The 15,992-nt window shown below is 42.0% G+C and overlaps 1 protein-coding gene across 1 annotated transcript in view; it reads left to right on the top strand.

The window, feature by feature from the left end:
- The first annotated feature begins 9,543 nt into the window (after nt 1-9,543).
- LOC106603207 (neuroligin-2) overlaps nt 9,544-15,992 on the top strand; it is a 55,104-nt gene continuing 48,655 nt past the window's right edge. Inside the window, exon 1 of the mRNA XM_014196560.3 lies at nt 9,544-10,183. Within this exon, the coding sequence (XP_014052035.1) occupies nt 9,688-10,183 (496 nt within the window). The 5' untranslated portion in view covers nt 9,544-9,687. The remainder of the gene's footprint in view (nt 10,184-15,992) is intronic.

The following is a 15,992-nucleotide window of genomic DNA, read 5'->3' as shown; positions in this document are numbered from 1 at the left end:
ATGGCAATGGTTATATAATTTTTTGGCTGGTTTCATTGCTTCCCCTTGCAATTCCTTAGAGATATAGCTAGTGTTGTCTTTCTCATTGTGTGAGCTGATAATGGAATAATTTGAGATTTGTGCACTAGCCCCTCCCCCTGGAGTCAATACTCCGCATCTTGTGTGAGAGTGTGTATGTGTCTGTAGCTCGTACACACTCGGGGAGCAGGGCGGGCAGTGGGGAGGAAGTCTGTCAGACTGCAGGCCCTGTAGAATGTGACCCTAACCCACGCTAAGCTAATCAATAAGGGCCCACATGTGGGATTCCTCCCCGTGAGCTAAACGCTAATGCTAGCACTCTGTTGGGCCAGAACACACAACACCTCCCTGACTGAGAGACATCTGCATACGCACACACATTTACTGTACACACACGTATACTGCGTCGTGAAGAGAGAAATATTATCTGTGAGTGATTTATGAGCTGACCTTATCATGCTGATATATAAATAAACCTGTCTCTTAGAGACTCGGCTGTATTTTCTGCTGAAGTTAAGGCGGCGCTAGTTTCAACCACATGCTCTTTTGCAATTTCGACTTGCACTTCTCTGGCACTCCGCTATTTTCCAACGCTGTCGCCTGATTATGAGAGCTTGGTTGCGCTGAGGTGGGAGTGGTGGAAATAACCGAGGTGTGTCCTTACAAACGTGTCCCAATGTTCAAGCAGCGCTAATAGCTAAATGTCTCCAAATTAATTCAGAGTTCGTTTTGATATTTCTGGTGGGGGTTAGGGTGCACACAATGCCTTTTGCTTTTATGATATCATGCTTCTGACCATATCCTATTTTAACAAACAGATGGGTTGTTTTTCATTTCATTTGATGAAAAAACGAACTTATTAGAATAATTCACCGTCCATGAGTTTGTTGAGAACGTACATGGCTCGAATGCGATGCAATTTTGTAGAAGTCCAAATATGATCTGTAAGATGGTTCCGTGATGTTTCGAAAACATTACATTTGGGAGCAGTATCACGGTGAGTGGACATCCCCCATTCTCCTCATACTGGATCTTTGTCCAGCTCCTGTGAAAAGTTTGGGTGCGTGTAAAACCCTCCATAGTCTTCAGTTTCCTTGTCTATGGACCTATAATACGCCCACGGGGAGCAATTATGCTGACTGTAACTGTTTAGACAGCCTATTTAAAATATATTGTTGTTTTGTTTTTCATTATATACTGTCTTTTTAGGCCTTATCAATAGCCTAGTGAATTTAACTATGCTTGGCATGCCTATGTCCAGACTGCAATTTACTGTGTGTGTGTGTGTGTGTGTGTGTGTGTTTGCAGAGAAGGGAAGGGAGTCTAAGATCATCTGTTCCTGCTGTATAAAGAGCTGCTGGGGTCTTATTGAAGCACTTCTTATTGACAACTCATGGGTGTGTAATGCATCACGCTGTCTCCAGCAGACCCATGCTATGGATTGCTATGGAGTCCATGCTCTGACTGCCAGCAGCTCATACAACATCATCACTGCTCTCCATGCTGCTGCGTACCTGCACTTTATCAAATGGATCCTTTTGTCCTGCTTACTGATTGATCAAGAGGGATGACCACACTTATTTTGATCAGTACTTCTACTCTTAACAGTGGATGAGAATGACAGACAAAGTGGCAAAACCACAAAGCGTCCCTTCCTGTAATTATTTTTCAGAACATTTGATCATTAAGGTCATAAACCCTTGAGAGATTGGAGAACATGATTCCCCTGGTGGGGTTTTAAGAGACTTGACAGGGTTGTTAGTAACATTGCTTACAAACCAAGTGGTGTTTTTGCCAGGGTACATTTTGTCTTACATTTTTTTGGAGAAAATGGTGGTGGATCCATTTTCATAAAATCAATAATATTATGCGTATGGCTGGGGGGGTTGCTGCTAGTAATGCCCTCCAGGTGTGTTGCCCGTATTAATGATAGCGCACAATATGCAGTGGTAGGCCATCACTGTACTGTCATCTGCTAGCATAACTACCTTCGCTCCTCTTCTCCTGCTCTCTAATCTGTGGGAGTGAAAACCAGGTGGAAATGTGGTGTTTATGAAGGTTTGGTCGATGCAGCCATAGCTATGTCTCCCTATTGTTGTTTAGTGTGTCATATTCCTTTCATTTCCTTCTCTTTGTTTTGTCTTATTTTTCGGGGGTGGGGGTGTGGGGTCAAAAAAACAAATGCATATTTATGAAATCTAATTTCAGCCCACTTGCCAAGTGCGATATGCAGCAGGCCCTAATTATATCTGATAAATATGCATGACTAACGACATTTGAGGATCTCCAATAATCAGAGCAAAGAGATCTCATTAAAACACGAGGGTGACTCATATCTGGATGCAGTCATAAGGTATATACACCCTGAGAAACCATTACAGTCTAGCATTACATCAACACAAATACCACAACATCATAATGTTGAGAAACAGATCAACACAAATCCTTAGTCATCAAGTATAGGAATTCCAATCGTCCACAATCACATCTCAAAAACCAATGGGCTGAAACTTAAAGGTAGAAATCATGCTTTATCTTAATCTCTGTCCTATTACCCTCATATACAATGTGACACAGGAAGTTGTGCTCTGGCTTTTACACCTGCCAAACTGGGATCATAATCATCATTGTCGTACTTCATTGTTTTAATGGTCCATATTTAAAACAGGACGGGTAGTTGTTGGCTGGCAAACCGATGGCATATCGGTCAGAAGAGGAATCTCATCTGGGTGTAAATCTCTGGGTGTAAATCTCTGTGAGATAGGTTGGCACCTGACTCCTTCCTCTGCCTCTCCACTTGGCGGTCTGAGATACCAACCTAGGAACGTCTTTTCAAATCACATATTCTCACTCCATTACGACCCACACAATGTTTTACCTTTTAAAGAACAGATACAGAGTGTCATATATCTCACTTTTTCCATTTATCTCCCGTTATGAAATGTACAATTTCACACCATTGCTCTATCTATTTTCTTCTTTTTTTTATTACATAGATTCAAATAATGTGTGAATCTTAAAATTACAGACATTTAGAGTAAGAGTGACACTTTTATTCCAGCTTTAATATTGCATAAAGATTGTGGCTTCTATCAATGTAATTGTCTGCATCATTTCCAATCCCCCATATATGTTTTTGGGAAATATACAGTACCAGTCAAAAGTCTGGACCCGCCTGCTCATTCGAGGGTTTTTCTTTATTGTTACTATTTTCTACATTGTAGAATAATAGTGAAGGCATCAAAACTTTGAAATAACACATATGGAATCATGTAGTAACCAAAAAAGTGTTAAACAAATCAAAAATATATTTTAGAATTGAGATTCTTCAAAGTAGCCACCCTTTGCTTTGATGACAGCTTTGCACAATCTTGGCATTCTCTCAACCAGCTTCATGAGGTAGTCAGCTGGAATGTATTTCAATTAACAGGTGTGCCTTGTTAAAAGTTAATTTGTGGAATTTCTTTCCTTATTAATGTGTTTGAGCCAATCAGTGGTGTTGTGACAAGGGAGGGGTGGTATACAGAAGATAGCCCTATTTGGTAAAAGACCAAGTCCATATGGCAAGAACAGCTGAAATAAGCAAAGAGAAATGACAGTCCATCATTACTTTAAGACATGAAGGTCAGTCAATCAGCAACATTTCAAGAACTTTTAAAGTTTCTTCAAGTGCAGTCGCAAAAACCATCAAGCGCTATGATGAAACTGGCCCTCATGAAGACCACCAGCAGGAAAGGAAGACCCAGAGTTACCTTTGCAGCAGAGGATAAGTTCATTAGAGTTAACTGCACCTCAGAAATTGCAGCCCAAATTCAGGTAACAGACACAGTTCAGTCCAGGTGACAGACACATCTCAACATCAACTGTTCAGAGGAGACTTCGTGAATCAGGCCTTCATAGTCAAATTGCTGCAAAGAAACCACTACTAAGAACACCAATAAGAAGAAGAGACTTTCTTGGGCCAAGAAGCACGAGCAATGGACATTAGACCGGTGGAAATCTGTCCTTTGGGCTGATGAGTCCAAATTTGAGATTTTTGGTTGCAAACGCTGTGTCTTTGTGAGACGCAGAGTAGGTGAACGGATAGTCTCCGCATGTGTGGTTCCCACCATGAAGCATGGAGGAGGAGGTGTGATGGTGTGGGGGTGCTTTGCTTGTGACACTGTCTGTGATTTATTTAGAATTCAAGGCACACTTAACCAGCAAGGCTACCACAGCATTCTACAGCGATATGCCAACCCATCTGGTTTGCGCTTAGTGGAACTATCATTTGTTTTTCAACAGGACAATGACCCAAAACACACCTCCAGGCTGTGTTAGGGCTATTTGACCAAGAAGGATAGTGATGGAGTGCTGAGTGCTGCCTCCACAATCCCCCTACTTCAACCCAACTGAGATGGTTTGGGATGAGTTGGACCGCGGAGTGAAGGAAAAGCAGCCAACAAGTGCTCAGCATATGTGGGAACTCCTTAAAGACTGTTGAAAAAGCATTTCTCATGAAGCTGGTTGAGAGAATGCCAAGAGTGTGCAAAGCCGTCATCGAGGAAAAGGGTGGCTACTTTGAAGAATTTCAAATATAAAATATATTTTGTTTAACACTTTTTGGTGGTTATGATTCCATATGTGTTATGTAGTAGTTTTGATGTCTTCATTATTATTCTACAATGTAGAAAATTGTAAAAAAAAAATAAAAAAAAACAACAACCTTGGAATGAGTAGGTGTGTCCAAACTTTTGACTGGTACTGTATATATTTTAAATATATATAAATTCACTAGGCTATTGATATATAGTACCAAAACAAATGATCTAATGATTCTGTCTCTTCACAGCAAAATCTGCAGAGCTAGGATGGTTGTAGCCGCCATATACAGTGCATTCGGAAACTATTCAGACCCCTTGACTTTTTTCACATTTTGTTACGTTACAGCCTTATTCTAAAATGGATTAAATAAATACATTCCTCATGAATCTACACACAATACCCCCTAATGACAAAATGAAAATCTGTTCTTTAGAAATGTTGCAAATGTATAATAAAAAATAAAAAAATTAAAACACATACTTTATTTACATAAGTATTCAGACCCTTTGCTCTGAGACTTGAAATTGAGCTCAGGTGTATCCTGTTTCCATTGATCATCCTTGATGTTTCTACAACTTCATTAGAGTCCACCTGTGGTAAATTCAATTGATTGGACATGCTTTGGAAAGGCACACACCTGTATATATGTCTAAGGTCCCACAATTGACAGTGCTTGTCAGAGCAAAAACCAAGCAATGAGGTCGAAGAAATTGTCCGTAGAGCTCTGAGACAGGATTGTGTCAAGACACAGATCTAGGGAACGGTAACAAAACATTTCTGCAGCATTGAAGGTCCCCAAGAACAAAGTGGCCTCCATCATTCTTAAATGGAAGAAGTTTGGAACCACCAAGACTCTTCCTAGAGCTGGCCGCCCATCCAAACTGAGCAATCGGGGGAGAAGGGCCTTGGTCAGGGAGGTGACCAAGAACCTGATGGTCGCTCTAACAAGGCTCTTGAGTTCCTCTGTGGAGATGGGAGAACCTTTCAGAGGGACAACCATCGCTGCAGCACTCCACCAATCAGGCCTTTATGGTAGAGTGGCCAGACGGAAGCCACTTTTAGTAAAAGGCACATGACAGCCCACCTAATGGACTCTGACCATGAGAAACAAGATTCCCTGGTCTGATAAAAACCAAGATTGAACTCTTTGGCCTGAATGCCAAGCATCACATCTGGAGGAAACTTGGCACCATCCTTATGGTGAAGCATGGCGGTGGCAGCATCATGCAGTGGGAATGTTTTTCAACGGCAGGAACTGGCAGACAAGTCAGGATCGAGGGAAAGATGAAGGGAGCAAAGTACAGAGATATCCATGATGAAAACCTGCTCCAGAGCGCTCAGGATCTCAGACTGGAGAGAAGGTTCACCTTCCAACAGGACAACGACCCTAAGCCCACAGCCAAGACAACGCGGGACAAGCCTCTGAATGTCATTGTGTGGCCCAGCCAGAGCCCAGAACCCGATCTAAGAGAGACCTGAAAATACCTGTGCAGCAATGCTCCACATCCAACCTAACAGAGCTTGATGATCTGCTGAGAAGAATGGGAGAAACTCCCCAAATACAGGTGTGCCAAGCTTCATACCCAAGAAGTGCCACACCCAAGAAGACTCAAGTCTGTAATCGCTGCCAAAGATGCTTCAACAAATTTCTAAGTAAACGGTCTGAATACTTATGTAAATGTGATATTTCAGTTTTGTTTTTTAATACATTTGCGAAAATGTCAAAAAAACTGTTTTTACTTTGTCATTATGGGTAATTGAGTGTAGATTGATGAGGGGGGAAACTATTTAATACATTTTAGAATAAGGCTATAATGTAACAAAATATGGAAAAAGTCAAGGGGTCTGAATACTTTCCGAATATACCGTATATAACAGTCTATTGGGTGCAAGGATATTGTATAATTTAAATTGAAAAAGGTTGTTTTATGTAACAGTTCATAAACCATGTGCCATGGAATCGGTACATCGAAAATCTCTTACCAACTATTTTGCAACCTGTATTTCTCAGGTGTTAATGTTTTGGTCCTTAAATGAAACTGGTTTACTTTTTTATTAATCACAACTTTCTTTAACCAATTTTGGTCTTTAACTTCTCTAGGGCCAGTGGGACGATTTCGTCCCACCTACGTAACAGCCAGTGAAATCCCGTGGCGCGTTATTCAAATACCTTAGAAATGCTATTACTTCAATTTCTCAAACATATGACTATTTTACACCATTTTAAAGACAAGTCTCTCGTTAATCTAACCACACTGTCCGATTTCAAAAAGGCTTTACAACGAAAGCAAAACATTAGATTATGTCAGCAGAGTACCCAGCCAGAAATAATCAGACACCCATTTTTCAAGCAAGCATATAATGTCACAAAAACCCAGAAGACAGCTAAATGCTGCACTAACCTTTGATGATCTTCATCAGATGACAACCCTAGGACATTATGTTATACAATACATGCATGTTTTGTTCAATCAAGTTCATATTTATATCAAAAACCAGCTTTTTACATTAGCATGTGACGTTCAGAACTAGCATACCCCCCGCAAACTTCCGGTGAATTTACAAAAAATTTAAACCTTCACAAAAAGCATAACAATTATTTTAAGAATTATAGATACAGAACTCCTCTATGCACTCGATATGTCCGATTTTAAAATAGCTTTTCGGTGAAAGCACATTTTGCAATATTCTAAGTAGATAGCCCGGCATCACAGGGCTAGCTATTTAGACACCCAGCAAGTTTAGCCTTCACCAAACTCCGATTTACTATTAGAAAAGTTTGATTACCTTTGGTGTTCTTCGTCAGAATGCACTCCCAGGACTTCTACTTCAATAACAAATGTTGGTTTGGTCCCAAATAATCCATAGTTATATCCAAACAGCGGCATTTTGTTTGTGCGTTCAAGACACTATCCAAAAGCGTAAAGAAGGGTGACGAGCACGGCGCATTTCGTGACAAAACATTTCTAAATATTCCATTACCGTACTTCGAAGCATGTCAACCGCTGTTTAAAATCAATTTTTATGCCATTTTTCTCGTAAAAAAGCGATAATATTCCGACCGGGAATCTGCGTTTAGGTAAAAAGACGAAAGAAAATAAAGCACGGGGTCAACTCGTGCACGCGCCTAAGCCGATTGTCCTCTGATCGGCCACTTGCCAAAAGCGATAATGTGTTTCAGCCTGGGGCTGCCTCGATATCATTCAGCTTTTTCCCAGGCTCTGAGAGCCTATGGGAGCCGTAGGAAGTGTCACGTTACAGCAAAGATCCTCAGTCTTCAATAAACAGAGACAAGAAGAACAAGATCTTGTCAGAGAGGGCACTTCCTGTAAGGAATCTTCTCAGGTTTTTGCCTGCCATATGAGTTCTGTTATACTCACAGACACCATTCAAACAGTTTTAGAAACTTTAGGGTGTTTTCTATCCAAAGCCAATAATTATATGCATATTCTAGTTACTGGGCAGGAGTAGTAACCAGATTAAATCGGGTACGTTTTTTTATCCGGCCGTGTCAATACTGCCCCCTACCCCCAACAGGTTAATGCAGGGCCGACAGACAAGTTCCTTCTCTGGCTTCCATTTGCCTCTTCCATTTTTGCGGTAATGCTGCAATCAGTTGGTTGTAATTTTGGATAGAGAAGACGTTTCCATATTGTTGTTAACTGCATGTGTGACAACTCCACCAGTCCTATTTATGATATTTCTTACAAAGATTATACCGTTTTTAAAAACATTTCTCAACAAATATATATTTTTAAGCAATTAGTATATTTGAGTTTAGACATAATTTTTGTTGTAATATTTGTTCTGTCTTTTCTGGTAGATTAAACTGAAATTGCAACCAGCTTTCTATGGCTTGTTTTAAAAATCGTGATATTTTGGAAACACTATATCCCTGGCTCAGTTGAATGTGTAGGCTACAGCATAGCCAATAACATCCATTCAGTATAGCTGTGTCATTTCCATGACATTTACAGACAGCCTAGCCTGCCGGTCTTAAAATGGAGTCAGATGCTTGTTAATGAATTGTTGTCTTTACAGGCAGCTAGCTGGCTCCTTTCTCCTTTCCCTCAACCTGATAGGGCTCACATCCTCGTCTTGTCATAGCGTGTTGTAGCATCATATGCCATCACTGTAGCGTGTTAGTCTGTCATCAGGTGGAGTGGCTGCAGCAGGGGAGGTGAGGGGCGGTGTGGAGGTGGGGTGGGAGGTATTCAGCAGACAGCGCTAGCCACATAAAGCCTTTATCACGCCTAAACGGCTCCATCTCCCAAAGCCAGGGCCAGATTAGCGCCGCCCATTCGAGTGGAACCATGAGAAGGCAGGAACCAACTAAACAAAGCTGTGAGGGGGAAGCCAACATAGATGCACCGGAGGGGGGGAGAGAGGGTGTCACGCTTTTTTTAGTCTTCCTGATTGATGTGTCAATGGGCTTTTATTGCTGTTGTGTTCTCTGAGGAGTCAAGTCGATTACATGGAGAGCGTTTTACACTTCAAAGTACCGTAGCATGGATGGATATACAGTATCCAAGAATTGAACATGGGAACATGTCTTAGTTATGGTAGCTCAAGTGCACAATGTACATGATGTAATGCAAATCTTACGTGCATATGTAACTGATGTAGGACTACCAAAAACGGCTATAGTTAATGACTCTCGATGTGTGTGCGTGTGTCTCTCCAAACACAGACCCACTAATGAAACATGACCTCTGACCCTTGTGTGTACCCAGGTGTGGCGTGTTGGCCGTGGGAGCTGTCAGTCTGCAGCTGGCCTATCAGGAGCTCCCAAGAGAATGGACCAGAGCAGACAGTCTAGCTGAGGATGCCCCCCGTCCCTCCCCCTCTCTACACCTGCTCTCTCACTTCTCACACCATGCTAGGAAGACACACTCTGCACCTCTGCTTTTGACCAACCCCCCCCCCCCCCCCCCCACTCCCCTACCCCTCCCAATACCTTATTTCTCCCAGTATCTCCAATAACCTACTAATTTTAGGTTATTTGGAGGTCCTTTCTATACCCATATCTGCCCACGAGTGATCTCCTGGTCATAATTTGTTTTTCTGGCTAGAAGACTGGAGGACATGTCCTTCTTCTCGGAGAGTGGTCCCAGACGGCAGGGTTCCGGTGGGACGCGGCGCTCCAGCCCCTGCAGGATGTCTGACCCGTGTCTGGTGTGTCTCCTGAGCCTGGCCCTCTGCCTGACCCTGTCTTCCTGCCAGCGGGCCGACCTCAGCGGGAAACACCCCATGGTCACCACGGGCTATGGCAAGCTGCGCGGCGTCAGGAAGGAGCTCAACAACGAGATCCTGGGGCCCGTGGAGCAGTACCTGGGTGTGCCCTATGCCACCCCGCCCATCGGCGAGCGTCGCTTCCAGCCCCCTGAGGCACCAGGTTCCTGGCAGGAGATCCGCAACGCCACCCAGTTTGCCCCTGTGTGCCCGCAGAACGTACACGGGGTGCTGCCTGAGATCATGCTGCCGGTGTGGTTCACCGACAACCTGGATGCTGCAGCAGGCTACGTTCAGAACCAGAGTGAGGACTGTCTGTACCTCAATGTCTACGTGCCCACTGAGGATGGTGAGTACACCTCCTGTTCCATCTATCAGGCCAGAGGACACTTCCAGGCAGGCAGGCTCAGGCTAGGACAGACTGTCTAGGGCTTCTACTGTTGGGGATGAAGAGATCTCCTCAGTTTTGGTCAGATAGAACAGGATGTGAATTAACTAACTGGTGTGGAGTAGGTTAGGTTCATTTAAGGTTAGGAGTAAGCTACCACATTTACACCTCTGAGGTATCACTACTAACCTTGTGTTTGTTTCGTCTCCGGTTGAGAAGCAGGTCCTTCTTGGCTATCTCACTCCAGAGTAAGACGGTAGTGTGAAAATGACCAGGATGCATTACATGTGTCATCCTCCTCAGCCTTTTTTATGTCACAGTGCAACTGTTATTTGGTCCCAGCAAGAGGGAACGCTATAGAAGCATCTTTATGGAGTGGTATCATTTGGATCATTCTTTCAGGAGATTGTAATCAGAGACACAAGGGCTCTTAAACTGAGCCAATAGACACCCATGAGATTACCAAAGAATAGCAGCACTTACACTCATGTCAGCCTCGATTACTGTTTAGTCTGTTCTTTAGGCAGGGTTTCCTTGATATGCATACTGTTCCCTAGTCCTGTCAGAGCAAGGGATTTTTAGCTTCAGTGTATAGTAGAGCTGGAAATTGCCTAGGACCTCACAATAGGATATTTTATTTATTTTAACGGGGTGTCATGCTGAGACCAAGGTCTCTTTCCCAAATGAGCCCTTTTATATTCATCAATACACATCAAACAATGTCTCAGTCAATATACACTATATTTTCACGATACTTAGGTGCCAATACGATCTTTATTGGGATTTTCTCGATTCTATATGTATTGTGATGTTCCAAACATATTTCTCACTATATGTCTGCTGCAGAGAGACGAGAGAGAGCGTGAGAAAAGGAGTGTTGATCAACCACAAAAGTGCTCAAATCATGTTGGCTCACTATTTAAAAAGAAGATGGATAACAAGCTATAGGATGAAAAATACTGGAGTCTTGGCACAGGTACAGCCGACTAGAGCTAGCTAACGCTACCTAGCAACAACAAAAACAACAACCTTGGAGTCAAAGTATCGATATAATATCCTCCAAAATGATACATAACTGTGAAACCCCCATCACTAGTGTATAGTGATGCTTCATGCTTTATTGAAGTATAGGCTCGGTCAAAAGGCCAGTGTTTGTTAGCTATTCTACTCCCTCAAAAGGCCAGTGTTTGTTAGCTATGCTACTCCCTCAAAAGGCCCGTGTTTGTTAGCTATGCAACTCCCTCAAAAGGCCAGTGTTTGTTAGCTATGCTACTCCTTCAAAAGGCCAGTGTTTGTTAGCTATGCAACTCCCTCAAAAGGCCAGTGTTTGTAAGCTATGCTACTCCCTCAAAAGGCCAGTGTTTGTTAGCTATGCTACTCCCTCAAAAGGCCAGTGTTTGTTAGCTATGCTACTCCCTCAAAAGGCCAGTGTTTGTTAGCTATGCTACTCCCTCAAAAGGCCAGTGTTTGTTAGCTATGCTACTCCCTCAAAAGGCCAGTGTTTGTTAACTATGCTTCTCCCTCAAAAGGCCAGTGTTTGTTAGCTATGCTACTCCCTCAAATTTGTTGAGTAAGTATATTTACCCATGGCTTGAGGATTGAGACATTTCAATGACAAAATTGACTAAATAACATAAACTTAAAATAAACATTCATTCTTGGCGAGGGACAACAGTAAATCTAGACCACAGTATAGAGAGGGAAAAACATGTCCCTCTAATGAAGCAAATAGATGAATTGTATGTTTACACCAGATCATCTTTATTGTCTGACCCAACTGGGCTGTGTTTGTCTCCCCGCTGTGTGCTGGGAAAACAATATTTTGCACATACTTGTGAGACTTCTAGGTTTAGCATTTACATATACGGGATTTGTATCTCCATTTTAGGCTGCCCAGTGGGCTTGCTTGTATCAAGGGCATTCGGTTCTGAGAATTTCAGCTGTGCTCCTGAAATCCTTTGTGTACTGAATCTCATTGGAGTTGAGCATTAGCTATAATCAGATTTTAGGCAGTGTTACCAGTCCGCTTGGGGTTAAGCCATTTATAGCACTCATATTGAATTATTTTCAAGACCAGCACACCAATACACATACACACACACACACACACACTCCGAAGGTAAATTCCTTTCCTGAAGAAAATAATGTAGGTATGACATGTTAATAGGCTAGGCGGGACGAATTCGTCCCACCTACGTAACAGCCACTGCTATCCTGTGGCGCGATTTTCAAAACCTTAAAAATCCTATTACTTCAATTTCTCAAACATATGACTATTTTACAGCCATTTAAAGACAAGACTCTCGTTAATCTAACCACACTGTCCGATTTCAAAAAGGCTTTACAACGAAAGCAAAACATTAGATTATGTCAGCAGAGTACCAAGCCAGAAATAATCAGACACCCATTTTTCAAGCCAGCATATAATGTCACCAAAACCCAGAAAACAGCTAAATGCAGCACTCACCTTTGATGATCTTCATCAGATGACAACCCTAGGACATTATGTTATACAATACATGCATGTTTTGTTCAATCAAGTTCATATTTATATCAAAAACCAGCTTTTTACATTAGCATGTGACGTTCAGAACTAGCATACTTCCGGGGAATTCGCTAACATTTTACTAAATTACTCACGATAAACGTTCACAAAAAGCATAACAATTATTTTAAGAATTATAGATACAGACCTCCTCTATGCACTTGATATGTCCGATTTTAAAATAGCTTTTTGGTGAAAGCACATTTTGCAATATTCTAAGTACATAGCCCAGGCATCACGGGCTCGCTATTTAGACACCCGGCAAGTTTAGCACTCACCATAATCATATTTACTATTATAAAAGTTTCATTACCTTTTGTTGTCTTCGTCAGAATACACACCCAGGACTGCTACTTCAATAACAAATGTTGGTTTGGTCCAAAATAATCCATCGTTATATCCGAATAGCGGCGTTTTGTTCGTGCGTTCCAGACACTATCCGAAATAGTAAAGAAGTGTCGCGCGCATGGCGCAATTCGTGACAATAAAATTCTAAGTATTCCATTACCGTACTTCGAAGCATGTCAACCGCTGTTTAAAATCAATTTTTACGACATTTTTCTCGTAGAAAAGCGATAATATTCCGACAGGGAATCTCCTTTTCGGCAAACAGAGGAAAAAATCCCAAAGGCGGGGGCGGTCGGGGTCACGCGCATAAGCCAGTGTCCCTTGATCGGCCACTTGAGAAAGGCGATAATGTGTTTCAGCCTGGGGCTGGAATGACGACATTCTGTTTTTTCCCGGGCTCTGAGCGCCTATGGACGACGTGGGAAGTGTCACGTTAGAGCAGAGATCCTTAGTAAATGATAGAGATGGAAAAGAAGTTCAACAAATGGTCAGACAGGCCACTTCCTGTAAAGGAATCTCTCAGGTTTTGACCTGCCATTTGAGTTCTGTTATACTCACAGACACCATTCAAACAGTTTTAGAAAATTTAGGGTGTTTTCTATCCATATGTAATAAGTATATGCATATTCTAGTTACTGGGTAGGAGTGGTAACCAGATTAAATCGGGTATGTTTTTTATCCAGCCGTGTCAATACTGCCCCCTAGCCCTAACAGGTTAACCTGTTAGGTTAACATGCTCAGCTCAGTAACCAGTAAGCACAGTGAACCTATGATCAGGTTGAGAGACTTCATATGCTACAGATGATAGCTCATCTCCTTGGTTGTCATGGAGGTCAACCTCTATACATTAGCTTGTCATAATTGGTTGACCCAAAGCATCACTGCAATAGAGGGCCTGAGAATCCTAGCCTCATTGGTTCCCACTATCTGCCACGAACCAATAATTTCAATAAGAAGTGCTTGCCTCAGCAGATCAGCCTGCTTCCATCTGCATCAAGCAGTGTTCTGACAGGGGTCTGCTGATCTCTGATTATATTCAATGTGACAGAAATCTACTGCTGAAGATTGACGTAATAACTTAAAGGCACAATCTGTAAGATTTCCTGCTGTTTCATGTTTTTTAAATTTGTATTATTTATATACCGTAGCATAGCCCAAGTCAGAGTTGAGGCTGCTGTTGGGTTGAAGTACAGACTCTGGATTGTGGCTTTAAGGAGAGGGATAAAAAGTATTTTGCTATTTTTCTTTTGACAGGTTCTGCCCCCTTGTAGTTGATTAGTTATCCAAGCATTGATTTATTTTCACTTAATAAAAGCATAATGGAACATAACAGTGTAACTTCAATATTCTCTTCAATCGGGACCAATTAAACACATTTGGAAAGGGAAGGATTTTTTTTCAAAGATTGTTCTGTGTTCAGTAAAGCTAATTAGCAGGTAGTTTTTAACATAAGCCACACACACACACACACACACACACACACATATATACACACACATAGTACTGACTCACAAAACTCACTCCACACAGAATTGCAGTATGTCGATCCCCCTGGACTATGGATATGAAGTACTGTTACACTGACCTTACAATAGAGACCCTTTTTAAGGACCTAAGTAAATGTCCAGGCTCTATAGTGTTACTGTAGTAACATACTGGGCTTTGCTTCACCCCATGATATGTCAAAACCCAGCTCACACAGTATACTAGAAGTAATGGCCTTAGGCTGCAGTCTACATTTAGCCGACATGCATATTTCACTGTGTATGAGGCGTTGTAACAGAGAGTTAGAGCGTTGCAATCCCATTGTGATGTCTACTCAGCAGCAATACACTGAGAAGGATGTGACATCACAATCCACCAGGCCACGTCTTGGCAGCGTTCCAAATTAATTTCCGTTTTAATCCGATCAATATGTTCCACAGCCAAACAAAAAGATGGTATGTGCTCAAGAGTCATTTCAAGCTTCAGAGTATAATACACATGTAGACTGGTAGGATGATGATGATTGGTGGGGGAGGGGAAACTGATATGAATGTATAAATAAATGAATAAATAACAATTGACACTGCAGAAGAACTACCGTGTGAATTGCCTCTGATGCAAGAACAAACCTCAAACAAATTATTCTATTTTTGCTATCGCAGCAGCCCTTGATCTGGTGAAAATTGGATCAGGATTGTTCTTCGGGGGAAATGAGACATCGTTGTGTACTGTATTGTAGCAGTCGCACCTCTGCTAGCTCCTGCCTAGTGCACAACTCCACAGCTAATTAGCCCAGAAACTGAAGGTTTATCTAATTCCATGTACACAAAAGAGGGATGCCTTTGAAAGTGAGCTTTGGGCTGGGATGGGAAACGAGGGGCACCAGAAACACTGCCGGATTCTAGCTCGGCCTGGCCAACAGACATTTTTCATCCTGTTGATTAATTGCGTTTAATCATTTTGTTAAGTGAGGCAGCACCTTGAACACTAAATAGTGTATGAATAGAGTAGTTAGTTATGTTGTAAATCTTTTCTAAATACTGTCTAAGTACTGGAGAGAAGGGGAGATTACTGTAATTGGGAAGCTTGCGATTGGCTTGTGATTGGCTGAAATCATATTCTATGTCAAGTTGCTATGGGTTATGCTGCTTGGGAGGAAAACAGAGTGTGTGTGATTTGGTTCTTCCCAAGGGTACAGGACTGCCTGTCTGTGAGTGAAAGTGTGTTTTTTACATGTGGCTTGTGTTCTTGTCATATTCTGTCACATATTGTTAGGGGTCACTGCTCACACAGGCCTGTCGCTGTCCTCATCTATTACTTCCTGTGTGTGAAACAATTGAGTGTTCTTGAAAGTCAAAATATCAATGTTCCATGTTCATACAGCAGATATAG

Source organism: Salmo salar, chromosome 04 (genome assembly GCF_965601325.2).
Source record: "Salmo salar chromosome 04, fSalSal1, whole genome shotgun sequence".
Lineage (NCBI taxonomy): Eukaryota > Metazoa > Chordata > Actinopteri > Salmoniformes > Salmonidae > Salmo > Salmo salar.
This window is presented reverse-complemented; position numbering and strand designations above follow the sequence as displayed.